The 27820-nt window shown below is 42.2% G+C and overlaps 1 protein-coding gene and 1 long non-coding RNA gene across 19 annotated transcripts in view; one reads left to right on the forward strand and one right to left on the reverse strand.

Annotated features, from left to right (window-relative positions):
• Positions 1 to 551: 551 nt before the first annotated feature.
• Positions 552 to 3250, reverse strand: LOC141408927 (uncharacterized). Its single transcript, XR_012426658.1, has 2 exons — positions 3074 to 3250; positions 552 to 2699 (listed from the first exon to the last, which is right to left on the reverse strand). It is a non-coding gene; the product is annotated as an uncharacterized lncRNA (long non-coding RNA).
• Positions 3251 to 3323: 73 nt separating this feature from the next.
• CDC16 (cell division cycle 16) overlaps positions 3324 to 27820 on the forward strand; it is a 41204-nt gene continuing 16707 nt past the window's right edge. For 16 of the 18 annotated variants that reach the window (XR_010582700.2, XR_012426640.1, XR_012426643.1 and 13 more), the window contains exons 1-12: positions 3324 to 3548; positions 5016 to 5070; positions 5166 to 5263; positions 6833 to 6871; positions 7515 to 7655; positions 10135 to 10294; positions 11306 to 11397; positions 11884 to 12017; positions 12913 to 12992; positions 14012 to 14061; positions 16051 to 16124; positions 19755 to 19880. Coding sequence is in view for 9 of the 18 variants with exons in the window: in XM_045377569.2 (XP_045233504.1) it covers positions 3501 to 3548; positions 5016 to 5070; positions 5166 to 5263; positions 6833 to 6871; positions 7515 to 7655; positions 10135 to 10294; positions 11306 to 11397; positions 11884 to 12017; positions 12913 to 12992; positions 14012 to 14061; positions 16051 to 16124; positions 19755 to 19880 (1097 nt within the window). In the remaining 9 variants the exon portion in view is untranslated. The remainder of the gene's footprint in view (positions 3549 to 5015; positions 5071 to 5165; positions 5264 to 6832; positions 6872 to 7514; positions 7656 to 10134; positions 10295 to 11305; positions 11398 to 11883; positions 12018 to 12912; positions 12993 to 14011; positions 14062 to 16050; positions 16125 to 19754; positions 19881 to 27820) is intronic. The other 2 variants (XM_045377571.2, XM_074021555.1) reach the window with 1 other exon arrangement.

Genomic DNA, 27820 nt, shown 5'->3' on the forward strand with positions numbered 1-27820 from the left:
TTAAAAAATTATCCTCAGCACTATGTTTCAGGCGATAATGATAATTCGTCTTGGCATAAGCAAACTGTGTGTTAATAAAATATTTTTGGCACTGAACAACACCTGTAAGCATTGTAGATTATCCAGAGGGAGTTTTTTTTCACATATCACTGTAGGGAGCTTTTCCTCATTCATCTTACGGGCCCTAAGTCACTGCGTTCCAGCCAGACGAGGTTCTCTGCATTCCCTGAATGCCCTGGGCCTTCTCCCGCCCCCACTCCCTCCCCTATCCACTGGGCCAACCCATCCTTCAGTTCCATTTTGGCATCCCTTTGAGGACTGCCACTGTGGCCTCCACAGACATCAAGCCTGTGTTCGCAGGGCCCTCCACAATCTGCACTCCATCACCCGCTCCTGGCAGAACACTGGCACAGGAGACCAAAGCACGTGTGAATGAGTCAATCAGAAGAACAACTTGTACTAGAAAGTGCTTTCCCAAATTTGACATCAAAATTGAGATCAGTGAACACTTTCATGGCTCATGACAAAGTTCATATCCACCTAACAAAAAATGAGGGCATTATTCAGTTAATTTAATAGTGAGAAAGATAATCAGATAACCAGCTAGAGATCACAACATTTCTGAATTGGCTGTTACCCTCATGTCCGCAGGGCTGGGCCCATGTCTGCGGACAGCAGTCTTTGAGAAGCTGCAGAGGGAGCCTGTGCAGGATGACTAGTGCTGCTGTGTCCTGCAGGTGGTGGGACAGGATGCTAGGAAGAAAAGGCGTCCGGCACCTCAGGATGCTCTGTCCGGGTGGCTCAGCTTGCTTCTCGTAGCCTCCCAGTCCTTTTACTGCAGTTTCAGGAGGTGATGCTGGCGACGCGGAGCCCGGCAGATTCCTCTCCAGGCTTCCCTTCACCCCGCAGAGCTTCCCCACACTGGCAGAACTCGATCACTGCCACCCAGAGGGCATCGTCTCTGAAGAGGCAGGGAGAGGGGGGAAGCTGCAAACCCCAGGCTGATGTTCTCGGTGTCCCCACAGCCTGCTTTTGCCTTAAAACCCCAGGTATATTCACGAATGGGTACGACACCCAAGAGGCCATTGTCAGCTCAGGGACTTGGTTTTAGTTGCAGCTTTGGGACCTCGGTTAGGTAAGTTACCCTCGCTGGGTCTTACTTTCCACATCAGTAAGTGCCACAAAGCTTAACATTTCTAAGCCAACAGAAAGCCTCAATTTTAATTAACAAACATTTACTTATCAATCATTTTTTACCTGGATGGAGGTTAATTCAAAAAAAAGGTATTAACCCAGAAGGTTTTTCTTTTTAAGAGTGTTAGTGGGGTGCTCATGTCCCGGCGGGGAAGCTCTGAACTTCCTCTGCCCAACTCTGCAGGCGACGCTTACAGCCCCTGTCTGTGGGGTCCAAGTGGACCTGGAGGTCTCCAAGGCAGCACCGGAGCAGACCTGCAGCTGCAGGATGTGGAGAAACGCAAGGTAGATCGAGATTTGACGTTTGGATAGATGTTAATTCTGAACCCTAGAACTGTCTTTGTAAAATGACAACAAAGACATATTTGCCAATCATTGACTTCTTAATCGTGGCTTTTGCTCTTTCAAAGCTTCAACATTTTGCAGTTTCAGCCAACAGAATTCTCTAACTTTGTAAACTGCTCTCGTGTGGCGACAATACCACCTCACTAATCAGTGAGAAGGGTGATTGTTCTCTCTTCCTTTCAGAGTCATTTAAATTCTTGAGAAACCACTTGGCATATTTAATATTCTGGTCATACTGAAAATCCAAGTCTTGTTTTCCTGACCATATTTCAGGAACTAGTTTAAGGAAGGAATTATCTTTTAAAACCACAAAACACAGATTTTTACACACTCAATTTCACAAAACTCAGTATTGCAGAATTGCAAACATGCTCTGTGACTCAGTCTCCAGGGCTTAACTTCCCCTTGTAGTAAATTTAGAGGGTCCTGAAATTTTATTTTCTTTAACAAGGGCAAATACTGGGAGAGAATGTAAGGAGAGGAAAATTAACAGAACATTCTGTTAGACAAACCAGCCTCAGGCATGTACATATTTGGCAGAGCTCTAATTTTGTTTGCTAACCTCTGATCACTACCTGAAATGGTCTCTGCAGGATATCAAGGCATCAGCAGTGCTGTGCTCCCGGAGCATCTACGTGAGAATCCAGTCCTGGCCTTTCTCAGCTTCTGGAGGCCACCTGCACTCCCGGCTCATCTACCTACCTTCCCCCTCCCCTCCCCTCCCTTCCCTTCCCTCCTTCTCCTCCTTCCTTCCTATCTTTAAAGCCAGCAGCAGCATCTTTCAGTCTCTCTGACTCTCACCCCTGCTGCCCACTTTCATGTGTAAGAACTCTTGTGATTACATTACACCCAGCCACACAACCCATCTTAACTTAATCACCTCTTACAAAGTCCATTTTGTCATGTGAGGTAATACACAATATTTGTGAGCACTATCAGTTTAACCAGTTAGTAAGTGTGGTAGAGGAAATACAATGATGGAAGGTTTTGAGGAAAGAAAAATAGCTCAGAGCAGTCTGAACTATTTGAAGGATGCAAAATTTATCAGGACGTGAGCGTGAGACTCACTTCAGTCACTGCTCCCCATGCCACGGGGGCAATTGTTTAAGGCATTTTGTTCCTTACTGCTGCGTCACCCATTATTTTCACGTTTCTGGAGTCTGTGAGACAAAGAAAAATCTATAGTCAGTCAATAGCTTATGTTGTTTTAATGTAAATTCTTGATAAACAACCTAAGTTGCTTTCTTTCGTATGTTAAAATCTATTTGCATTTCTTTCCCTGTGAACTGTTTTTTGTCTTTCTCCTGAACCATTGATCTCTTCCCAGTTACTTATTACATATATGTAAAGGGAATACTGGCTCTACGTTATAAGGAAATTCGCATTTTGTGATAGGTTTCCAATTTTTCCTAGGTTGTCTTTTGACTTCCTTTGCTGTTTGTGCACACATTTTTTTTTTTTTTTTTTTTGGTAATGAGAGTGCGTTGCTCTTGTTTTTAAAATGTTGACTACATTCTGGGGAAGGAAGGCTCACCTAAGCCCCACTTTCCATTGCTCAGCCACCTGCTTTTTGCCCGGGTGGGTGGTCCGGCCCCGAGCCCTCCTGAGTCTCTCGCCAATGCCCAAACGCGCCGCAGTGATTCCGGGGAGGCCGCGCTCTCGCCCCACGGCGGCCAGAAGCCCACGTGCCAGGAGAGGCATCGGAACCAGCAACTCAGGGCCGGTTTCCCGCGCCAGATGGGACTCGTTTGCTGGGGAATTCCGGGGCGGGGCCTGTCTGGAGCGGAAGAGCCTGGGCGGCGCAGCGGGACTGGGCGGAGGTGCGGGTCTGCGGCCTTCGAGTTCTGGGGCGGCGGCGGCGGCGGGCGCGGGCACGGGCACGGGCACGGGGCGTGGCGCGGAGTGGGCAGGAGGCGCGCGCCGGGCGGCGGAGTGCGGCGTGAGGCCGGGCCCGCGCGGCCATGAACCTAGAGCGGCTGCGGAAGCGCGTCCGGCAGTACCTCGACCAGGTGGGCGGCCCGGACTGGGAGTGCGGGGCCCGGGCAGGCCGCGCCGGGTCCATTTCCGCGTGGCGTGGGGCTGGGGTGACTGCCGTCAGGGCTCTTGGTGGGGAAGGACTGGACCGGCCCTGGGCCTTCATGTGGGACCAGCAGCGCTGTCTCCGCCTTACCCCGAAGGGAGCGGCCCCTGCCGCTTCACAGCCTGGGGAGTGGAGGCCCCGGAGCGCAGGGGGCGCCTCACTCGGGTCTGAGCCTCGTTCTGCGCCTGGGGAGGTGCCCAAGAAACACCGACTATTCAGTGCAAGTTGAAGGACAATTTTTGAAGGAAAGTTGCAGGGCTAGCGAATAAAACATTTTTGAGAGGTTTAGTTGTAATTTTTATTGGACTGAATTTAAGTGAATAAAGATGTGCAGAAGCCTGTTGTCTGAAATCAGTACTTTAAAAATTCTCGTTAACTATGTCTGTGTTCCCTGCACTACCTTTGAGTGAATAACAGTGTTTAAAGGAAAGAAGTGTCTTCGAGAATCAGCAGCATCAGTTTTATCCATAATGTCGTTTATTTTTTGTTGAAATGCTTGCTCTTTCAGGAAATTGGAAAGGAAGGGAAAGAAAAGCCATGGTAATGCAGAATTTTCGGAATTGGGTGCTAAATGACGTGGCCACATGTTCGCAGTCCATTTGGAGGGCAGTGTTTTTGTTTACCATAAGTCAGCTGAATTCAGTGTTTTGTGATCGTAGTGAGGAACATGACAGGCCTGGTTTCCAGACGGAGACTCCGGTATTGAGCATATTTGTAACCATCCCGTTGCCATTCCTCCTGCCTCGGGCTGGCAGCAGTGGTCCTGGCTTGCCTCCAGGGGAACTGAGGCAGAGACTGTAGAAGGCTGAGGACCGAGGAGCAGAACAGGGACTAAAGCTAGCCGTAGGTCACTGGGTGACTGGTTCTCATTGTTGGCTCCTTAATTTTTGTTAGACTTGGAGGAGGCGAGTTCTTCCCCATGCTCAGTGAAGCTTAGTTAATTTATGTTTGTGTGTTTTTAAATTTGAGTGTTATTAAAACTGCAACTGTTTTATATAAGGTATTTGAGTATAGTGTTCTATCTACTAAAATTCACTTTGGGATCCATTAACAGATCGTTGAAAGTGTTATATAAATAGCACAAGAATTGTTAGACTAGTTTTTGCTGTTTCACTTGCATTTCACTTGTATGTTTCGCGATACATTTTTACAGTGTGTGAGTTTTAAAAAATTGTCTTCATGAGTTGTATATACACAGATATTACAGTAATATTTGTATTGTGACATTGAACTAAAATTCACCCGATGTGAGATATAAGATAGAGATGTAACAAATTGTTGTTTTGAGATGTAGATTTATTACATAGAATTATAATGATATTAGATACCAGTTTAAGAGTGTTGAAATAACAGGGCAGTTACCACTTTTTTTTTTTTTTTTTTTTTTGATATGCAGCAACAGTATCAAAGTGCTCTATTTTGGGCAGATAAAGTAGCTTCACTCTCTCATGGTAAGTGACAATGCTAATTGTTTTTCTGATTAATCTTAAATTTTTTTCTATTTCACCTTGTACCTCTGACCACTTATGTGAATTTTTCCCTCCAGAGGAACCCCAGGACATCTATTGGCTGGCTCAGTGTCTTTACCTGACAGCACAGTATCACAGAGCCGCCCACGCACTCCGGTCACGGAAACTGGACAAAGTAAGTAATGGTATGAACTGTAACGCTCTTCAGAGCTTTAAAAAAATGTCATTAGTGGTCGAGCGCGGTGGCTCACACTTGTAATCCCAGCACTTTGGAAAGCCAAGGCGGGTGGATCGCGAGGTCAGGAGTTCAAAACCAAGATGGTGAAACCCCGTCTCCGCTAAAAATACAAAAATTAGCTGGACGTGGTGGCAGTCACCTGTAATCCCAGCTACTCGGGAGGCTGAGGCAGAGAATTACTTGAACCTTGGAGGTGGAGGTTGCAGTGAGCTGAGGTCACACATTGCACTCCAGCCTGGACAACAGGGCGAGACTCCATCTCAAAAAAAAAAAAAAGTCATTAGTGTTTTAGGTGTATATTCCATTATGTTGAAGTTATTTAAATTTATGCAATTTTTCTTTGTTTTTGTTTTTGTTTTTTTGAGGTCTCTGTGTCACCCAGGAGTGCAGTGGGATGATCGTGGCTCACTGTAGCCTCAGACTCCTGGGTTCGAGTGATCCTTCTGCCTCAGCCTCCCTAGTAGCTGGGACTACAGGTGCATGCCACCACACCCAGCTAATTTTAAAATTTTTTTGGTAGAGACGGGGCCTCACTATGTTGCCCAGGCTAGTCTTGAACTCCTGGTCTCAAGCAGTCCTCCTGCCTTGGTCTCCCAAAGTGCTGGGATTATAGATGTGAGTCATCACAGTAGGCCCAATTTTTTTTACCGAATGTGAAGGGAAAATGTCTTACACCTCATCTGTCACCTTCTTTTTCCCCATCTCCCGTCTAGTCTAAATTCTGAAGACTGTTTTCTAAACAGCTGTGAAATCATGGATATTCCTTTTCCTCCCCACTCATACGTGTCAGGCCTTTGATTCTTTGTGTGTTCTGTTACAGCCTCTCTTCTTGTCTCTTTTCCACAGTAACAGTTTTTCTCTGCTCACCTTCCCTGTGTCCAGTTCATCTTGTGAACTGTTACAGGGGTGAGTAGTCTTCCTAAAACACAGATGTGATTATATTCCCACAAGGTCATTCAGTGACTTCCCATTACCTACAGGATAAAGTCAGATGCATCAGTAGGTCTGTGAGGCCCTCCGTGATTTCTCTCCAGTCTGCGTCTAATCCACCACCATCAATACCTGGAGCACGTGCTCCAGTCACGTGGGGCTGCTGTGAGCTCCTTGGACACCCAGCAGTTATTCACACTCAGTGCTTGAAGTGCTGCCCAGCGCTCCACTCCTCTGACCACTTACTCGCTGCCTCACTTGCTCTCCTGCAGATGTTTCCTTCTCCACCTGGCTGGTGCTTTCTGTGACCCCCTTTCATCATGCTTACCTGTTGTGCTTAGTTCATGTCTTCCCTACCGTAACCTCCTGGGGCAGGGCCTTTTTGAATCCTTGGTGCCTAGTAAACAGTAGGTTCATAATAAATATGGTTTAACAAGACTGGAATTTTATTTTTTTAACTGCAAGAGTAAAACGAGAAATTATGAAATTAGCTCTATTTTATGCTTATGGCTTGCTTTGAAAGTGAAAATACGTATTATTTTGACCACTATTTAAACAAATTAATTTCTTTCCTAGTTGTATGAAGCATGTCGTTACCTTGCAGCTAGGTGCCATGTAAGTATGCTCACAATTTCATTTTTATTTGGTTGAATAAAATGAGTGTTATGCATCCCTTATATATGTGTGAGAATTTTAGTGATGTAGCTTAGCAGGTTAGTAAAGTATTTCACGAGGAAGTGTTCTTTTCCTTAGTATTGTTTGCTGTAAAATACTGATTCTTCATTTACTAAAAGCTGACATGCATGAAGAAAATTCTACTTTAGACATTTTATATTTAAGTAATGGATATAATATATATTATCCTTTAAAAATCTGGATCATATGTTTAGTGTTAGAAATTGTGGGTGATGGCTGGGCGCGGTGGCTCAAGCCTGTAATCCCAGCACTTTGGGAGGCCGAGACGGGCGGATCACGAGGTCAGGAGATCGAGACCATCAAGGCTAACATGGTGAAACCCCGTCTCTACTAAAAAATACAAAAAACTAGCCAGGCGCGGTGGTGGGCGCCTGTAGTCCCAACTACTCGGGAGGCTGAGGCAGGAGAATGGCGTGAAACCGGGAGGCGGAGCTTGCAGTGAGCTGAGATCCGGCCACTGCACTCCAGCCTGGGCGGCAGAACGAGACTCCGTCTCAAAAAAAAAAAAAAAAAAAAAAAAAGAAATTGTGGGTGATGAGTGGCATTTCTGTTTTCCCCATAGTATGCTGCAAAAGAGCACCAGCAGGCCCTTGATATTCTTGATATGGAAGAGCCAATCAACAAAAGATTATTTGAAAAATACTTGAAGGATGAAAGTGGCTTCAAAGATCCCTCCAGTGACTGGGAAATGTCACAGTCTTCAGTAAGTAGTACTGTTAGCACACCTCAGTAACGGCAGCGAGAATTGCCCCCATTACGTGGTAGAAATACATTATCTTCTTTTACCGGAGTGTTACTATATTAAAACAATTGTGGTTGCCAATTTATTTAATTTGCCCGCCAAAACCAAAAAAGATTCTGAGACATTTCTGAGCCCTCAGTTGGAAGCTGTAATTGTATCTGCAGATGCCTGCATCCAAAATAGGCTGGCTTGAAATCTTCATTCTCCGATGTCTTAAGCTACTCCCTAAAAGTGGAATAATTTTTCTCCTTCTTTCTGTGTTTCAACAGTGTTTTGGACCTACACCAAGAAACTTCGATTAGCTTACATTGTTTCTTTCCAGGAAATGGTTTTGTGTTCCTGTTTGCTTCAAAGTACATTGCTATGTAATTTTGTGTATTTCAGTTTGTATACTTCATATCTCCATGAAATTGCACATTCCTTGCTGGCAGAAATTGTATAATAACTTATTAAGTGATATTTATAGATCACTAATCTGGATTTAAAAAAAAAAAATAAAAACTTATTGAGGTTTAATTCATATGCCATGCAGTTCACCCATTTAAACTGTATGGTTTGATTCCTTTTAGTATATTCACAGAGCTTTGCAAACCTCACCATGGTCAATTTTAGAATATTTTTATTATTCAGAAAGAATCCCTGTAAGCCTTATCTGACCTACCTACCAATTTATCTTTTTTCCCACATCTTTTTTTTTTTCCTTAATTAAGACGGGGTCTTTGCTTTGTTGCCCAGGCTGGAGTGCAGTGGCACAGTCACAGCTCACTGCAGCCTCAACCTCCCAAGCTCAAGTGATTCTCCCACATCAGCCTTCCGAGTAGCTGGGACTACAAGCACATGCAACCACAGTCAGCTAATTTTTTTAAAAATGTTTTGTAGAGACAGGGTCTTACTGTGTTGCCCAGGCTGGTCTCAAACTCCTGGGCTCAGGTGATCCTCCTGCCTTAGTTTCCCAAAATGTTGGGATTGCAGGCATGAGCCACCGCACCTGGCCCATTTATTCTTTATATTTTTGGTAGAACTTTATTCGTCTATTTTTCACCTTAGATAGTTATTTTTAAGCATAAAAGAATATTACACATTCTAGGTTTTTTTTTTTGTCTTTTTTTTTTCTGGCCACTCATTAATTTATGTGTTGGGAAGCACATTCTTCTGCTAAGAAATGCATTTATGAGAGTGTCTGGTACAGTCATTATTTTAGGACCTCTTATCCATTAACTTACCTGCCACGAAATGTGTGATTTATTTGAAATGATTGTTATCGATTTTGTGAAATTATATTTTTAAAAAAAGCAAGTCCTAGGATATTGCTTATCTTGAAGACTCTCATAATTCATTATTTTTTCTAAAATTTTACTTTACGAATCTTCTTCATATCCTTAATGATTTTAGCTGCCTGTTGCTGGATCATTTTTCAATTCAGTTATGTGTTTGAGGTCCAGAGTCTAGAATGGGCATCAGATTTCCATATCTTCTTGTTTATGGTAGTCGTGAGATGGCCACTGAACACCTTACCGTGTGCTAGCACCACAGAGAGGGTAGCATCTCTAGACCTCAGAGTTCTATAAGTTAGTGTTTTTACCCTTTTACAGACGAGGAAAGGAAATGGAGGCCAAAAGAGGTTCAATCACTTGTCCAAGGTTACAAGTGGCAGAGCTGGGGTTTGAACTCGGGTCTGTCCTGCCCCAGCAGGCCATTATGCTGACTGCTCTGACCACTGTGTTGCATTGCTGCCAGTTTCTGCTCATGAAGATCCTTTTGAGGGGTGTCTACCTATCACACTGTCAATCTTGGAGTTTTATACACATGCATACACACTCTGTTTGCCATCTCTAAATCATTGCACTGTTTTGGACAAAACAGGTAATGAACCTAGTAGCTGTGACATGGACTTTTGTTTTAAAGATGTGTTGGAACAGAGCGGTTAGAGCCCAGGGAAGGTGAATTGAAGAAACTTTGCTGGTTTTTTTTGTGTGTGTATATGTGTGTGTGTTTTTATTCATGCCTTGAGAGTTGTGATTAAATCCCTTTAAATGCAATAAAAACTTCTCAGTATTCTAAGACACAATTCTCTATCAAAAGTTAAGTTTAAGGGCCAGGCATGGTGGCTTATGCCTGTAATCTCAGCACTTCGGGAGACCAAAGTGGGAGGATCACTTGAGGCCAAGAGTTTGAGAGCAGCCTAGGCAACACAGCAAGATTGTCTGTACAAAAAATTTTAGGAATTAGCTGTTCGTGGTGGTGTTCACCTGTAATCCTAGCTACTCAGGAGGCTGAGGTAGGAGGGTCACTTGAGATCAGAGGAGTTCAAGGCTGCAGTGAGCTATGATCGCACCCCTGAACTCCAGCCTGGGAGACAGAGTGAGACTCTGCCTCTAAGGAAAAAAGAAAAAAGTTTAAAAATACTGACTTAATATGCGACTCATTATTTTTCCAACAGATAAAGAGTTCTATTTGTCTTCTACGTGGGAAAATCTATGATGCTCTAGATAACCGAACTCTGGCTACCTACAGCTACAAAGAAGCTTTGAAGCTTGATGTCTACTGTTTTGAAGCATTTGATCTTCTAACATCACACCACATGTTGACAGCACAAGAAGGTTTGGAAACTCAGGTGTTTTATGTTTAGCAAAATTAATATTGTTTGGATTTTTTGCCTCTGAAATCTTCTAAGTCAACAGCAGGCCATGTACGGGTTTAAATAGACCTACTGACTTTCTTAGTCTTCAAATGTAAAGCACATTGCAGAATGCAGTATTGTACGGTGCCTTGTGCTGTCCGAATCCAGGGATTGTAATAGGAAGAGACCATCTTTTTGAGAAGTGATTGAGATAGTATAAACCAGGATTTCAGTATCTCATTCAGTGATTCTCAACCGTGTTGCTCTTTAAATCCTTGGGAAAATTGAGAAACGTCCATGTCCAGTTCCCAACTCCAGAGCAGTTGAGTGGGTGTCTCGGGGTGAGATCCTATCAGATGGTTTAAAGCTCCCAGGTGATCCTAATGTACCACAGGCACTGAGAATCACAGTCCCAAGTATGTTGGCAGTAATGTGAGGTGGGTAAAGAAGGGAAACAGAAAATAGAGCGGTTGAATTAATGGGATTCTAGCGTATTTTAGGCTAGTGCAGGGGTTCTCAGCCAACCAGGGTGATTTTGCCACCCCCCAACCCCCGGGAACATTTGGCAATGTCTGGAGACATTGTTTGTCACAGCTGAGGGTCAGGGAGGGAGGCTGAGAGGTTGCTGCTGCTATCTAGCGGCTGGCGGCCAGAGGTCCTGCTTAGCACCTGCAGTGCACGGGCTCCCCCGTCCCCAGCAGAGCAAGATCCCCGCAGCGTCAGGAGTGCAGAGACTGGTGGTTCTTAGGTGACAAGAGCCACCTGGGACCTGGCTTCAGCCCTAGAAGAGTGGCCTCCACCTACCAGATGATTCCCATCTTCAGGCCTGGAACTGCTGTGTCAGCTTCTGTAGCACATTTTGATCTTCTTATGTTCTCTTTTGAGTTTGATTTACTTAGACCAAGAACTATAGAATAATATTTTTAGTTGTTGGCTTTTTTCCCTCTATAAATATTATGAGGATATTCTTTTTTTTCTTACCATTTTTAAGAAAAAGAACTTCTTGAATCACTACCTCTTAGCAAGCTGGGTAATGAAGAACAGGAATTGCTGCGTTTTCTATTTGAGAACAAATTGAAAAAAGTAAGTAAAACCAAAGAGTTAGCATTTGCTTTATGTAAATATCGTATTCCATTAAATTTGGCATCTAGTCTTGTATTAAATTTTCGAAATTAAAACTTTTTAAATTTAGCACATTTTCAAGAATAGAGCATTTAAAATACATAAGATTCCAAAAAAACACTTCCAAAAATACCTGTCTTCCTCTGAAAGACTCCTTATACTAAAAGATTGAATTACCAAGTGAATGGAATGGTGTTGCATTTTTTTTTGTTATGCTTCCTAAATGTTTACTTTGAGAAATATATCCCACCATGGAATTCTGTGATAAAATTGAGAAGGGAGTAAAACTTACTGAGAGGAGTACTTATAAAACCTAAAGTTATAAGTTTTCAGAGGCTCACATTTGTTCTTGTAAATGTTTTAACCACTTGGGTCAAACACAAATTGAATCGCATTTTATTTTGTTTTTGCTCATTGCGTTTATGTTTACATTTCTCTGTGTTTCAGTATAATAAGCCTAGTGAAACGGTCATCCCTGAGTCTGTAAATGGCTTGCAAGAGAATCTGGATGTGGTAGTGTCTTTAGCTGAGAGACATTATTATAACTGTGATTTTAAAATGTGCTACAAACTTACTTCGGTGTAAGTATATCCATCAGTTTTTCTGTAGGAACATGGAGTTCACTCCATCTTACCTAAGTGATTCATGGACGTGCTCTCTGAATCATCCTGAACTAGATGATAATTTAAGTTACCTTTACCGTTTGTAGAGCGCAGAACAGGGTGCTGTCTTAAAAGAGCAGTTTGCAGACATGAGTTTATGCATATTTGTAGATTTATGACATTAACTTGGGAGGGATATACACATTGCTCTTACTGATCTTGATAATTTGCAAGTTTGAAAATACCATTTTGGCACATTGTTTTGTAAAATTCATTCTCAATTAGAGACTCACCCTGTGGATGCTGGGTGTTCAATATGCTGCACTCGGTAGCTAAGCCATCTCCCACATGCATCAGTTTTCCAGTGTGCATAATTTAAACTTTAGCTAAATGACATATACTGTTTTTTGTAGATCTTGGTTGGATTTTAAATCCTTGAAATTACAAAAATTTTAATTGACAAAACACGTAACCTATTTATTAGGTTGGTGCAAAAGTAATTGCAGTTTTTGCTGTTGGATGTAATGGTAAAACTGCAATTATTTTTGCACCAACCTAATGGTATTTCCTATTGGTTTTGATTCTTTTAAATAATCGGCCTACTTATTTTATAAATTATAATTCTGTTGACTTAAAGTAAATGTTTGTGATAATGTTTATTTTTATTCCTTTCAAACAAACCAGAATTTTTTCTTTAATTTGTCACTTAATTGTGGCCTTAACTGAATCAACCTGAAGATAATGGAGTGAAGAAAGTGCAGTATTATAACCCACAGCATCATACGTGATGCTGTGATGACTGCACATAGCTGATCCTCATGAGTGCCGTCACCTACTGTTTTGGGGTAGTAATGTGTTGCTTTTTAACTTTCAGAGTAATGGAGAAAGATCCTTTCCATGCAAGTTGTTTACCTGTACATATAGGGACGCTTGTAGAGCTGAATAAAGCCAATGGTAAGATTTTTTATAAATTAAAGTAATTCTTAGACATAAAACAATTTTTTTCTGTAACTTGAAATTTTGTCTCTGAAATTCTGGATAGTTGAGATTGCAGGTAACATAATGGAACTCTACTATAAGAGTAACAACTGGGGAGGAAATGTTTAGGAAAGTAGCAAATGGCCAATTTTGTTTTCCCATCAGAACAATTAGTTCTTTATCGCTGTTTCCTACTACCTTTTCTCAGATATCATTTATGTTTCAAGGTTTGTTAACTTTAAATTGTTGGGTGTCAGTTCTGCCATTTTTTTCCTTTTTGTTTTGTAAATTCCATTGGAAATCTGATATGGTAAGAGTCGATAACTACTTAGAAATTGGAGGGGAGCAGATTGTTTGCTCGTGTTTTTCGTATTTTTAACATTTGACATTTAGCTGTGTTTGGGGATGCATTTGTCCTTAAATTTTTCTAAACCGAATGGTGAGCTCTGTCAGGAAGGAAAACCCTCAGCGAATCCCTGCTGCTCAGAGTGCGGTCTGTGGACCAGCAACATCGCATTTGTGGAAGCTGGTTGGAAATGCAGCATCTCCAGCTGCCCTGGTCTGCTGAATCCAAGTCTGCATGTAGGAAGTGTCATCTCGAAATGCCAGGATTTACACATTTCTCAAGATTACATAGTATCACTGATCTGATAAAAGTTTGTTCAACCAAATTGGTTGTGGGTGGTTATGATGGTCCATAATAGGCCCTTGGTGTGACAGGCATGAGCTTCTGAGAGAGGTGAGGTGCTTTGCTGTATCCTCTGCAGTATTCAGGAAGTGGTTTCTTAGGGGCTGTCTGTTCCCACCTTGCGCACCATGTGTCCTTCATCTAACTCTCCAGTTAGTCAATTTTGTATCTAGAAGGAAAGACAAGTATAAAATTCTTACTTTGCTGTAAGAACAGAATTCTGTGACTGTGAAGAGTTGTAATGAAGTCATGTCTTAAATCACATGTGATACGAACAATTGTTCTTTTTCTGCTTTTTCCTGAACAGAACTTTTCTATCTTTCTCATAAACTGGTGGATTTATATCCTAGTAATCCTGTAAGTAATACAACTTTTAGTCGTAGTTTTTTTTTTTTTACCTGAACTTTAAGAAAATGCTTAACTTGTAGTTAGACAATAGCTTAAGTTCAAGCAAGTGCTGTTTTATGAAAGTGTTGCAGCAGAATCTCCTAATGTTTAACGTACTTACAAAGTAGCATTAACTTTTCCACCCATGAAGGTATATTTTAATTATAACAAAGCAAAAAGGGTTTTTAACCCTCTTTTCTGATTATAGAAATTATACATGCTTATTTTAAAATACTTAGCATCTAGCAATATAAAATACTGACCATGACAGTCACACATCCCTTTCCTAGGAAATGCTGATAATTGTTTGGTAGCTTTCTCACATTGCACATATAAGACAACTTATTGAATTGTGTACTGATTCCAAACTGTCGTGGATTGGAATGGAGAACTAGGAATGGAAAATGGAATCAGGGACTGCATTTTTAAAGACAAAATTGGGAATCAGGGTGTAAGACTCAGTCAAGACAAGAATTTGCACCCTATCCCAGTGTGAAACCAGTGCAAGAGAAAACCAGCTAAATAGTCAGAACGCGGTCAGAGAGCAAGGAAGAGCCAGGGTCAAGCTGGGGGAGATGAGCAGTGCAGGGGAGTCAGGACACTGGGATAGATGAGCAGTGCAGGGGAGTCAGGACGCTGGGGGAGATGAGAAGTGCAGGGAGTCAGGACACTGGGATAGATGAGCAGTGCAGGGGGTCAGGACACTGGGATAGATGAGCAGTGCAGGGGGTCAGGACACTGGGATAGATGAGCAGTGCAGGGGAGTCAGGACGCTGGGGGAGATAAGAAGTGCAGGGGAGTCAGGACGCTGGAGGAGATGAGCAGTGCAGGGGAGTCAGGACGCTGGGGTAGATGAGCAGTGCAGGGGAGTCAGGACGCTGGAGGAGATGAACAGTGCAGGGGAGTCAGGACGCTGGGGTAGATGAGCAGTGCAGGGGAGTCAGGACGCTGGGATAGATGAGCAGTGCAGGGGAGTCAGGACGCTGGGGGAGATGAGAAGTGCAGGGAGTCAGGACACTGGGATAGATGAGCAGTGCAGGGGAGTCAGGACACTGGGATAGATGAGCAGTGCAGGGGAGTCAGGACGCTGGGGGAGATGAGAAGTGCAGGGGAGTCAGGACACTGGGATAGATGAGCAGTGCAGGGGAGTCAGGACGCTGGGGGAGATGAGAAGTGCAGGGAGTCAGGACACTGGGATAGATGAGCAGTGCAGGGGAGTCAGGACACTGGGATAGATGAGCAGTGCAGGGGAGTCAGGACGCTGGGGGAGATGAGAAGTGCAGGGGAGTCAGGACACTGGGATAGATGAGCAGTGCAGGGGGTCAGGACACTGGGATAGATGAGCAGTGCAGGGGGTCAGGACACTGGGATAGATGAGCAGTGCAGGGGAGTCAGGACGCTGGGGGAGATGAGAAGTGCAGGGAGTCAGGACACTGGGATAGATGAGCAGTGCAGGGGAGTCAGGACGCTGGGGGAGATGAGAAGTGCAGGGGGTCAGGACACTGGGATAGATGAGTAGTGCAGGGGGTCAGGATGCTGGAGGAGATGAGCAGTGCAGGGGAGTCAGGACACTAAGGGACATGAGCAGTGCAGGGGGTCAGGACGCTGGGGTAGATGAGCAGTGCAGGGGGTCAGGACGCTGGAGGAGATGAGCAGTGCAGGGGGTCAGGACGCTGGAGGAGATGAGCAGTGCAGGGGGTCAGGACTCACAGGCTGGTTTTTGAAACAGGGACTCCAGGGGCCTTGTCTTTTGTAGACGTCTCCTTGAGAAAGAGCCACGGAGTGTCTGCCCTCTTCTTCTTTTGGACCTTAGTAGACTGTGTTAAAGAAATGTCTAACGTAACTAGAATATGTGATAAGAAACATCTAGTGTACCCTCTGTCTACCCTAATTTGTTGCAGATTCCAATTGGATATTCCAATTGCAGTCTTTGGTTATGGTACATTTTGAACTTTTTAGGTGTCTTGGTTTGCAGTGGGATGTTACTATCTCATGGTCGGTCATAAAAATGAACATGCCAGAAGATATCTCAGGTATGAATTTCTTTTCTTCCTCTCCAGGTAACCTACAGAATTGATGTCTTGCTCATAAGCTTTCAAGTAGTAATTAGTGAGTACTTTAAAAGCAATGTGAAAGAATAAATGTTCTTCTTTTTTTTCTTCCTTTCTTTTCTTTCTGTTTCTTTTTCTTCTCCCCTCCGCTCCCCTCTGTGAAGAGGTTCTCACTCTGTTGCCCAGACTAGAGTGCAGTGGTGCAATAGTGGCTCACCTTGAACTCAAATGATCCCCTTGCTCAGCCTGCCAAGTAGCTGGGACTATAGGCACCACCATGCCTAGCTGATTTAAACATTTTTTTTTTAATAGAGACAAATCTCACTGTGTTGCCTAGGCTGGTCTTGAACTCCTGGCCTCAAGCAGTCCTCCTGCTTCGGCCTCCCAAAGTGTTGAGATTACAGGCATGAGCCACCATGCCTGGCTGAATAAATGTTTTCTTCAAGAGGTTTTTTCTTTATAAGATGCCACGGGGAGAGAGAGAGAAAAAAAAAAATCAGTGATGTAGACCCTATTTTCAAGGAACCTATATATTTTATTTATAAATGAGAATAAATGGCCAGGCATGGTGGCTCATGCTTGTAATGCCAGCATTTTGGGAGGCCAACGCAGGTAGATCACCTGAGGTCAGGAGTTCAAGACCAGCCTGGCTAACATGGTGAAACTCTGTCTCTACTAAAAATACAAAAAATTAGCCAGATATGGTAGTGGGCATATGCGTCCCAGCTACTCAGGAGGCTGAGACAGGAAAATCGCTTGAACCCGGAAAGTGGAGGTTGCAGTGAGCCGAGATCGCACCATTGCACTGCAACCTGGGCAACAAGAGCAAAACTCTGTCTCAAAAAAGTAATAATAGTAATTAAAAATTAATAAATGAGAATAAATATGAAACAATAGAGAATAATGTAGTTTGAAAGTTTCTCTTTTTCACTTGCAGAGATCCTGTTAACCTTCTAGTTTTAGGATTTCTTTTATTAGTTGTGAAATTACATAAAACTTTACGTAAAATTGGGGTCACTAAATGTGACTATAAAACAGAGTTCTTAGCAGGGTGAACTGGTTCATATAATGATTTGCTGTGGTTTTAACTTAAGGAAAGTCATGCAGCCTAGTGAAGCTATTTAACCAGTATTATTCAAGTTTAGAAAAATGTCAACTATATGAAGAATTAATTGCTTAAACTCTAAATGTTCTAATTTCTGTGATTTCTTCTGTGCAAACAAAACAATTGATCTCTAAGGGAAAGAGCATAAACTTTGGAGTCAAATTTGAATTCTAATCCAAGTTCTGTGACTTACCAACTGAAATTCCTTGGGAAAGTTAATTTCTCCTACTCCCTTTCTTTAAAAATGGGGATGTCAGCTGGGCATGGTGGCTCACACCTGTAATCCCAGCACTTTGGGAGGCCAAGACAGGCGGATTACCTGAGGTCAGGAGTTCGAGACCAACACAGCCAACATGGTGAAAGTCTGTCTCTACTGAAAATACAAAAATTAGTTGGGCGCGGTGACATGCGCCCATAATCCCAGCTACTTGGGAGGCTGAGGGAGGAGTAATTGCTTGAATCTGGGAGACGGAGGTTGTAGTGAGCTGAGATTGCACCACTGCACTCCAGCCTGGCTGACAGAGTGAGACTCTGTCTCAAAAAAAAAGGGGTGGGGGGTGGGGGGATGTCATGTTCATATACCAGGATTGTTAGAAAAACTGATGCCACGAAAGTACCCTGTACTAGGAGGAAACGAGAACGTTCCCTGGTTGGTTGTATGGTTAGCATTTTAGAAGAACTTCTACATAGAAAGATGATTAGTATTGTAAAAGTTCTTTTGAGCTATGCTGCTTTAATCTAGTGTACAATTCAGTGATGGACTCTTACCAGTGGTCCCCTACCTTTTTGGCACCAGGGACCGTTTTGTGGAAGCCCACCCCCCCATCAGGGGTGGGGGCACTGGTTTCGTGATGATTCAAGTGCATTACATTTATCGTGTACTTTATTTTTGTTATCATTACATTGTAACATGTAATGAAACAATTATACAACTCAATGTACAATATATACAACAATTGTATGTAATTATACAACTATAATGAAGAATCAGTGGGAGCCCTAAGCTTGTTTTCCTGCAACTAGATGGTCACATCTGGGAGAGATGGGAGACAGTGACAGGTCATCAGGCATTAGATTCTCATGAAGAGTGTGCCACCTAGATCCCTCACATGTGGGATTAACGGTAGGGTTTGTGCTCTTAGGGGAGCCTCATGCTGCCTCTGATCTGACAGGAGGCAGAGCTCAGTGTTTACGCACTTACAAGAACCTCATGCTGCCTCTGATCTGACAGAGGCTCAGGCGGAAATGCAAGTGAAGGGGAGTGGCTGTAAATACAGATTAAGCTTTTTTTTTCTTTTTTCAAATGGCAAGTTCTTTCTTGACACATGAAGCTTTACTCACCTGCCTGCCACTCACCTCCTGCTATGCCGCCTGGTTCCTAACAGGCCAGGGACTGATATACCAGTCCGTGGCCCAGGGGTTGGGGACCCCTGCTCTACATGAAACAGGAAACATTTGGATAAAAGAAAACTTAAAATACAAGGAAGTAAGGTATCACCCCATATGTTTTCCACGTTTTGTGGTATGTTCTCTGTATTCCTTGTGGGTTGATTATACAGTGTTCACTGTATAATTATACAGTTATTTGCTGATATATATGAGTCCAGTCCGTGTAACCAGGGTACATCTGTTGACCACCATCTACAGGATATCGCTTAATCCGTCAAGCCTCAGTATACCTGTCTTTAAAATATAAATGAATTTATCTTGCAAGTTATTAGGATGAGAGGATGTATCTACTAGGTTACATAGTGGAGTTTCTGGATTAAGTAAAATCTGTAAGTTCTATTTAGAATGCTAATGGGGTTTGCTACTGTACATAAAAAGCTGTGACACTCTCTCCTAAAATTTCTTAAAATTTTGCTATACTGTTAAACAGTTTTAGTTTAAATGACTCAACATAGATGTTACATTAGTGTTTAATATGTTGACAGTTCATTTATTTGCTAAGTGAATGTTAATGTTTTTGAGGCCATCTCCTTATATAAAATTAATAATTTAAGAATAAATATTAGCCGGGCACAGTGGCTTATGCCTATAATCCCAGTGACTCAAGAGGCTGAGGCAGGAGGATCACTTGAGCCCAGGATTTTGAGGCTGCAGTGAGCTATGATCATACCACTGCATTCCAGCCTCCAGCGACAGAGCAAGACTCTGTCTCTAAAAATAAAAAAGAATAAATAGACCGGTGCCTGTAATCCCAGCATTTTGGGAGGCCGAGGCGGGTGGATCACCTGAGGTCAGGAGTTCGAGACCAGCATGACCAACATGGTGAAACCCCATCTCTACTAAACATACAAAATTAGCTGGGCACGGTGGCGACCTGTAATCACAGCTACTTGGGAGGTTGAGGCAGGAGAATTGCTTGATATTGGGAGGCAGAGGCTGCAGTGAGCCAAGATGGCGCCACTGCACTCCAGCCTGGGCAACAAAGTGAGACTTCGTCTCAAAAAAAAAAAAAAAAAAGAATAAATATTATATTACTTAAATTAACTCTCTTGTTTTAGCAAAGCCACAACACTTGAGAAAACCTACGGGCCTGCATGGATAGCCTATGGACATTCGTTTGCGGTGGAGAGTGAGCATGACCAAGCGATGGCTGCTTACTTCACAGCAGCACAGCTGATGAAAGGGTACGGCAGAGCAAACTCATCAGACTCCATGAAGGGATGTTTTTCCTAATAGAAATGAAATTTCTGTTATTATTATCACTGCTATTTGGTTGCTAAACTAAACAAAAACATTTTACTTGCCTTTTAATCTAGTTGCTTGTGATTGTAAAATAACTGAAAGTGGAGGGGTAAAGAGGCTGGTGAAGTGAATTTGCCTAGCAGTTGATTTCAACCAGTGCAAGAAGGAACTGGGAAATTAGGCCAGTGGAGATGAGTTATGAAAGCCCTTCTTCACATGCTCATGCAAGAATAAAAATATTCATGAGCAAAATTATTATCTCTTAACTATTACCAAAAGGTATTTGATGTGGCTTAGTGGAAAGTGCAGGACTATGTTTGCCAATATTCTAGATTTATATCAATATTAAATGTGTTGATACTAAGAGTGTGTTACTTTGAGGAGTAGAGCACTGCTATTCACATTGACTGTTTGGTCTCGCCATCGGTTACAACTTACAGGGTTTGTTTGTGTGGACTGCTTCTGTTGACTGGTGACTCCATCCCTGCCTGGAGAGGTAGTGGGAGTGCAGTGGTCCAGAGGCCTGGTCTGGAGTCATACCTCCTGGACTCTTCCTGGCTCTTCCACTCCCAGCCATGTGATGTTGGGCAAGTTTCTTAGCCTCCTGAGAAATAGGAATAATAGCAAAATTTACTCACTGGCTTATTGTGAGAAGTAATTGAGATAATACCAATTAAAGACTTTGAAGAGTATCTTACGCATAGAAAGCACTCAATGAAAGTTAGCTACCTTTGTTTATTGTAGTATGCAGGGGTGGAATCATATATTTATCTATATTGAATTTCATCCTGTTAGGTTTGATCTCTTTGCAAACTGTTAGACTCTTTTTGGCACTCAGTTCTGCATCCAAATTATTATCAACCTCAGTCAATAGTCATATTAAATTTGGTAAGTATGAATTTTATATCTAAGCATCCAAGTAAATATTGTGAAGGACATAGCTCCTTAGCTGTATTAGTCAGTAGGGTTGCCCTAACAAAAGACCACAGACTGGGTGACTTAAAGGACAGAAATGTATTTTTTCATAGTTGTGCAGGTTGAGAAGTCCAAGATCAGGGTGCTGGCCAGTGCAGTTCCTCTTGAGGGGTTTCTTCCTGGTTTGTAGATAATTGCCTTCTTGCTGTGTCCTCACATGACAGAGAGAGCTCTGGTGTCTTTTCCTCTTGTAAAAACATTAACCCTATTGGATGAGAACCTTACACGAACCCTATTGGGTAAGAGCCCTACACTAGCCCTGTTGGATAAGAGCCCTACACTAGCCCTGTTGGATAAGAGCCCTACATTAGCCCTGTTGGATTAGAGCCCTACACTAGCCCTGTTGGATAAGAGCCCTACACTAGCCCTGTTGGATTAGAGCCTTACACTAGCCCTGTTGGATAAGAGCCCTACATTAGCCCTGTTGAATAAGAGCCCTACATTAGCCCTGTTGGATTAGAGCCTTACACTAGCCCTGTTGGATGAGAGCCTGACACTATCCCTGCTGGGTAAGAGCCCTACACTAGTCCTATTGGGTAAGAACCTACCCTTAGGACTTCATGTAACCTTTATTATCTCTTCATAGGCCCTATCTTCAAGTACAGGCACAGTAGGGGTCAGGGATTTAATGTATGAATCTGGGGGACAGAGGGGACACAAACAGTCCATAGCACTAACATATTACTAGAAATAACCTTCCAGATTACAGTTGTACACCCAGTTACGGATCCACCTAAATGATCCTCATACTCAGTCCAGGTCTTTCCATCCTGTTCACCAAGATGGGTGAGACCTTTTCCAGTTCTCTTCTGAAGCTCAACTCCAGTATCTGCATATTTCCCGTATGCCTCAATCTGATGATTTGTTACCAAAAAAAAAAAATCCCAAGAATTCACTGAGTTGGTTTTTATGGGCACCTGCTGCAGTCTGGTAATTTTGATTTGACGTTTTGGGTGCCCAGAAACAGAATAGTCATTTGTTAGTTCCTACCTGGGAATCAGAATCAATGATAATTAATGACACTATACCTTCAGTGTTTCCAAATCTAACAAACTTTGTCATTAGATTCTCCATTAAGCTAGGGGTGGTAGCTCACACCTGTAATCCCAGCACTTTGGGAGGCTGAGGTGGGAGGATTACTTGAGGCCAGGAGTTTGATACCAGCCCTGGCGGCATAGTGAGACCTTATCGTTTCAAAAAAAATTTAAAAATTAGCTGGGTTTGATGGTGCCTGCCTGTAATCCCAGCTGTGTGGGAAACTGAGGCAGGATGGTCACTGTGCCACCACAATCAAGCCTGGGTGACCAGGTGAGACACCGTCTCAAAAACCTCATGATAACTCATCAAGATAAGCATTATTTTTCTTTCAAGTTTACTTATCTGTCAGAGCAGCCTGCACTTTCTTGTCTGTGTTTGGATAAATGCTTGAAATTGGATGAATATTTTTACGTTTCCTTTATGATTGTTTTTTTGAGTCATTGGTTATTTAAGAATATGTTGACATTTAACTTCCACATACTTATGAATTTCCCAAATTTTCTTCTTTTGTTGTTTTTTATCTTAATTCCATTATAGTTGGAGAACATACTTTGTGATTTTAGTCCATTTAAATTTATTGAGGCTGGCCAGGCACAGTGGCTCACACCTGTAATCCCAGCACTTTGGGAGGCCCAGGGGGGTGTGGATCACTTGAGGTCAGGAGTTCAAGACCAGCCTGGCCAATATGGTGAAACTCCTTCTCTACTAAAAATACAAAAATTAGCCAGGTGTGGTGGCTCACGCCTGTAGTCCCAGCTACTCGGGAGGCTGAGATAGGAGAAGCACTTGAACCTGGAGGCGGAGGTTCCAGTGAGCTGAGATGGCGCCACTGCGCTCCAGGCTGGGCGACAGAGCGAGACTCCCTCTTAAAAAAAAAAAAGAAAAAAGAAAAAAATTATTGAGGCTTTTTTATGAGCCATTCTGGAGATCTTTCCAGATGTATTTGAGAATTCTGCTTTTGTTGGGTGGCGTGTTCCATAGATACCTGTTATATCTACTTTTCATAGTGTCGTTGAAGTCTGCTATTTCATCATTGATCTTCTACTTATTGATTCTGCGCATTATTGCAAGTGAGGTATTAAAGTCTTCAAATTTTATTGTTGAATTTTCTATTTCTTCCTCCAATTCTGGTACATTCCACTTCATATATTCTTAGTCTCTGTTGTTAGGTGTGTATATAATTGTCATATTTTCTTGATGGATTGAGCCTTTTATCGTCATAAAATATCACTAATTATCTCTAATAATACTTTTTGATAAAGTCTGTTTCATCTGATGTTACTGTAGGCACACCAGCTCTCTTTTGTTACTGTTTATATGGTGTGGTTTTTTTCATCCTTTTAATTCCAACTTGTGTTTTGAATCTAAAGCATGTCTCTTGTTGACAACATATAGTTAAATCAAGTTTTTAAATCTATTCTGCCAGTTGCTGCCTTTGGACTGTTTATCCCATTTATGTTTAGTTACTAACAAGATAGAATTTATGTCTGGCGTTTGTTCTTTATTGTCTATACATCACATCTTTTGTTCCTGTATTTTTCATTACTGCCTTCTTTTGTGTTGAGTAAATATTTTATAATGTCCCATTTTAATCCCTTTTTTTATTATACTATATATATATATATATATATATATATTTTTTTTTTTTTTTTTTTTTTTTTTTTTTTTGAGACGGAGTCTTGCTCTGTCACCCAGGCTGGAGTGCAGTGGCCGGATCTCAGCTCACTGCAAGCTCCGCCTCCCGGGTTTACGCCATTCTCCTGCCTCAGCCTCCCGAGTAGCTGGGACTACAGGCGCCCGCCACCGCGCCTGGCTAGTTTTTTGTATTTTTAGTAGAGACGGGGTTTCACCGTGTTAGCCAGGATGGTCTCGATCTCCTGACCTCGTGTTCCGCCCGCCTCGGCCTCCCAAAGTGCTGGGATTACAGGCTTGAGCCACTGCGCCCGGCCTATACTATATTTTTTTAGTAATTTTCTTAGGTTGGTTATCTTTAGGATTATAATTAGCACCTTAATTTAAAACGACCTACTTTGAATTAATACCAATTTAATGTTAATAGTATACCAAAACCTTACTCCAATATAGCTCTGTTTCCTCTTGCCTCCTTATGCTGTCATTGTCATACAGAATACATCTTCCATATTATAAGTCCATCAGCACAGATCTGTGATTATTATTTATTAGTTGTCTTTTAAATCAGATAGAAGAGTTAAAAACAAAAACACATTTTATACTGTCTCATAATTACCAATATAGCTATTTTTATCAGACTCTCATTTCTTCATGTTGGAAACCAAAAATAAAATTTGAAGACCCTCCCCAACTATCTAAATGGGCTTCCTTCTCTAGGCCAGGGCCCTCTAAATTTAACCTGAAAGACTGGTTCAGGCCATGATGGGAAGTGGGGGTCCAACACGCCTCTTTACACCCTACAGCGTTAACATCAACATGGATGTTAATGGACCTTCAGTCTGATAAGAAGAAGCACTTACCATCTATCCTCTCTGAAGCCTGCTACCTGGAGGCTTCGTCTGCATGATAAAATTTGGTCTCTGCAACCTCTTACAACCCAGATATTGCTTACTGTTGATAATAACTCTTTCAACCAGTTGCCAATCAGAAAAATCTTAAATCTACCTGTAACCTGGAAGCCTGCACTTCGAGTTCTTAGAGTTTGACTCTTCTTCAACAATGTGGATTTGAATTCCTATGTAGTATCCTTCTATTTTAGCATAAAGGACTCCCTTTAGTATTTCTTACTGGGCAGATGTACTAATGACAGATTTTCTCAATGATACATTGTTATTATTTATGTAATTTTGTTTTTCAAAGAAGCTGTGAGAAGTGTGTAATTTATATCATTTGTTATATTAACTCTGTTATTTACCATTTTTAGTTCTCTGTATTTGTTCCTATGGGTTCAAGTTACCATCCAGTGTTACTTTCTTACTGTAATACAGCTTTGCTGTCACCCGCTTCCTATTATGCTGTTATTGGTAAACCTTACATTTCTGTATGTGATAGGCCCAACAATTCCATATTGCGTATCCCTAATGAGAAAATCTAAAGTTCAAAATGTTCCAGAAGCCAAAACTTTTTGAGCAGTGGCTTGACACTCAAAAGGAATTGCTCACTGGAACATTTTGGATTTTCAGACTAGTGATGCATAAATTCCCAAATTAAAAAAAAAAAAATCAGAAATCCCAAACACTTCTGGTCTCAAGCTAAAGAATACTCAACCTGTACATAGAGTCTCACTCTCTTGCCCAGGCTAGAGTGCAGTGGCACCATCACAGCTCACTGCGTTCTCAAACTCCTGGGCTCAAGGGATCCTTCTGCCTTAGCCTCTCAAGTGTCTGGGACTACAAGCCCATACCACCATGCTTGGCTAGTTTTTTGTTACTTTTTAGAGATGGGGTCTCACTGTGTGCCAGGCTCGTCTTCAACTCTGGGCTCAAGCATTCCTTTCACCTTGACCTCCCAGAGTGCTGGGATTATAGGCATGAGCCACTGCACCCAGCCTACAATTGCTGTTTAAATCAAGAGAAAAAAGAAATACCTGTTAAATTGTCATTTGTAATTACATAATTATCTTTACTAGTACTCTTACTTTTTCTTGTGGATTTCAATTACTGTCTGGGGTACTTTCAGCTTGTAGAGCTTTTTTGTGTGTTTTCTGTAAGGCGATTTGCAATAAATTTTCTCATTTTTCCCCCCCCCCGGGAATGTCTTAATTTTCAACAGATAATTTTGCTAGATGTAGAATTCTTGGTCAACTTTCTTTCAGTACTTTGAATGTCATCAGCTGCTTTCTGGCCTCCATGATACTTGGTGAGAAGTCAGCAGTTGATCTTACAGAAATTGCCCTTGTATGTAATTAATGATTTTCTGTAACTGCTTTAAACATTCTTTTTTTCATCTTTTTCAGTGGTTTGACTATTATTTGTCTAGGTGTGAATCTCTTTGAGTTTATTCTTCTTGGAGTTCTTAAAGCTTCTTGGAAATCTTCTGGCTGTTATTTTCTTCAATATTCTTTCTGCTCCTTTCTTCTGTCTTCTGGGACTCCTATTATACATGTGTTGGTATACCTGATAGTGTGTCACAAGCCTCTGTGGTTCTGTTCATTTTTCTTCTTTTTCTGTTTCTCAGATGGGACAATCTCAGTTGACATCTTTAAGTTCAATAATTCTTATTTCTGCCTATTCATGTCTGCTCTTAATCCCTTCTAATGAATTTTTTATTTTAATTTTTGTACTTTGTAACTCTAGATTTGCTATTTGCTTAATTTTTATAATTTCTGTATCTTTACTGGTGTTCTCTGGTGAGACATTGTTCTCATAATTTAGTTTTGTGGACATAATTTCTTTTAGTTCTTGGCCGGGCGCGGTGGCTCAAGCCTGTAATCCCAGCACTTTGGGAGGCCGAGACGGGCGGATCACGAGGTCAGGAGATCGAAACCATCCTGGCTAACACGGTGAAACCCCGTCTCTATTAAGAAATACAAAAAACTAGCCGGGCGAGGTGGCGGGCGCCTGTAGTCCCAGCTACTCGGGAGGCTGAGGCCGGAGAATGGCGTGAACCCGGGAGGCGGAGCTTGCAGTGAGCTGAGATCCAGCCACTGCACTCCAGCCTGGGCGACAGAGCGAGACTCCGTCTCAAAAAAAAAAAAAAAAAAAAAAAAAAAAATAATTTCTTTTAGTTCTTTAGAATTTAACATGGCTTATTTAAGCTATTTGTCTTGTTAGTCCAACATCTGGGCTTTTCCCAGAATAGTTTCTATTGACTGCTTTTTTCATGTGTATGGGCCATAGTTTCCTGTTTCTTTGCATGTCCTTTTTTTGTTGAAAGTAGATATGTAAAGTCATATAATGGGGCAGTTCAGGAAATGAGATTTTCCCACACAGCCCCAGGATTTATTGGTCATTGTCACTGTTTGTTTAGTGACTTTCCAGAACTAATTCTCTAGTTTATATACTTTGTTGTATGAAGCCACTGAAGCCTCTACTCAGTTAACTAGCAGCTTTGATACCTTAAACCAGTAAGTCTTCCACCCTTTGTGGAAGGACTCTGCACACCGTCAACACTCAGCATTGTTGACAACTCTGCCTTAGCCTTCTCAAGATCGGCCAGAGATGAGATAATAGGGCCTTCTCAGGCCTTTTCTGTGCATGCATATAGCCCTATGCATGTGTATGGCCTTCCCAATCCCCAGGAATGTGTCAGAGCTCTTTATAGCCCCCTGTGAACATCTTATTCCCCAGGTTTCCTTTTAAGTTTGTGGCCTGCATCCAGTTTGCCCTGACTGGGATAGCTGCCTGAGGCGGCAGCCAATGCTAAATAATTGCTGTTGATTGTTTCCAACAAATCTCCTGGGGATAGAGCTTTTCTCACTGAGTGGGCTGGGAGGTTAGTAGAAGACAAGCTATGAGTGGGGCTCTTTTAGGAGCTACCAGACAGGTCAAATAGCAGCAGTTCTCTGTGGGGTGTTTGAGGAACTCTAAATTAATTCTGCTTTCTCCAGTGGCTGCCAGGCTAATGGCTTTACAGCTACTGTGGTTATGAGGCTGCTTGTTTTCAAGGTTAATGCAAAGCTAGGGAAAGGGAGATGGGAATAAGACAAATTAAAGCAACATGAAGTTTGTTGTTCTTACTGAGATTTAGCCATTTTTCTTGAATATACACTCTTCAGATTGTTTTAAGAGCTTGATTACCTTCCAAAGTTCTGAAAAAGTTGGTTTTGATAATTTTTGCCAGTGTTCTTGTTGCTTCTATGGATGAATAGATTTTTGGAGGTTCTGACGCTGCCATTTTGAAAGTACTTCCAAGAGGTTAGTTGTAAACACTTTTAAAGAATATGTCATGACCTTCT

Source organism: Macaca fascicularis, chromosome 17 (assembly GCF_037993035.2).
Source record: "Macaca fascicularis isolate 582-1 chromosome 17, T2T-MFA8v1.1".
Classification (NCBI taxonomy): Eukaryota; Metazoa; Chordata; class Mammalia; order Primates; family Cercopithecidae; genus Macaca; species Macaca fascicularis.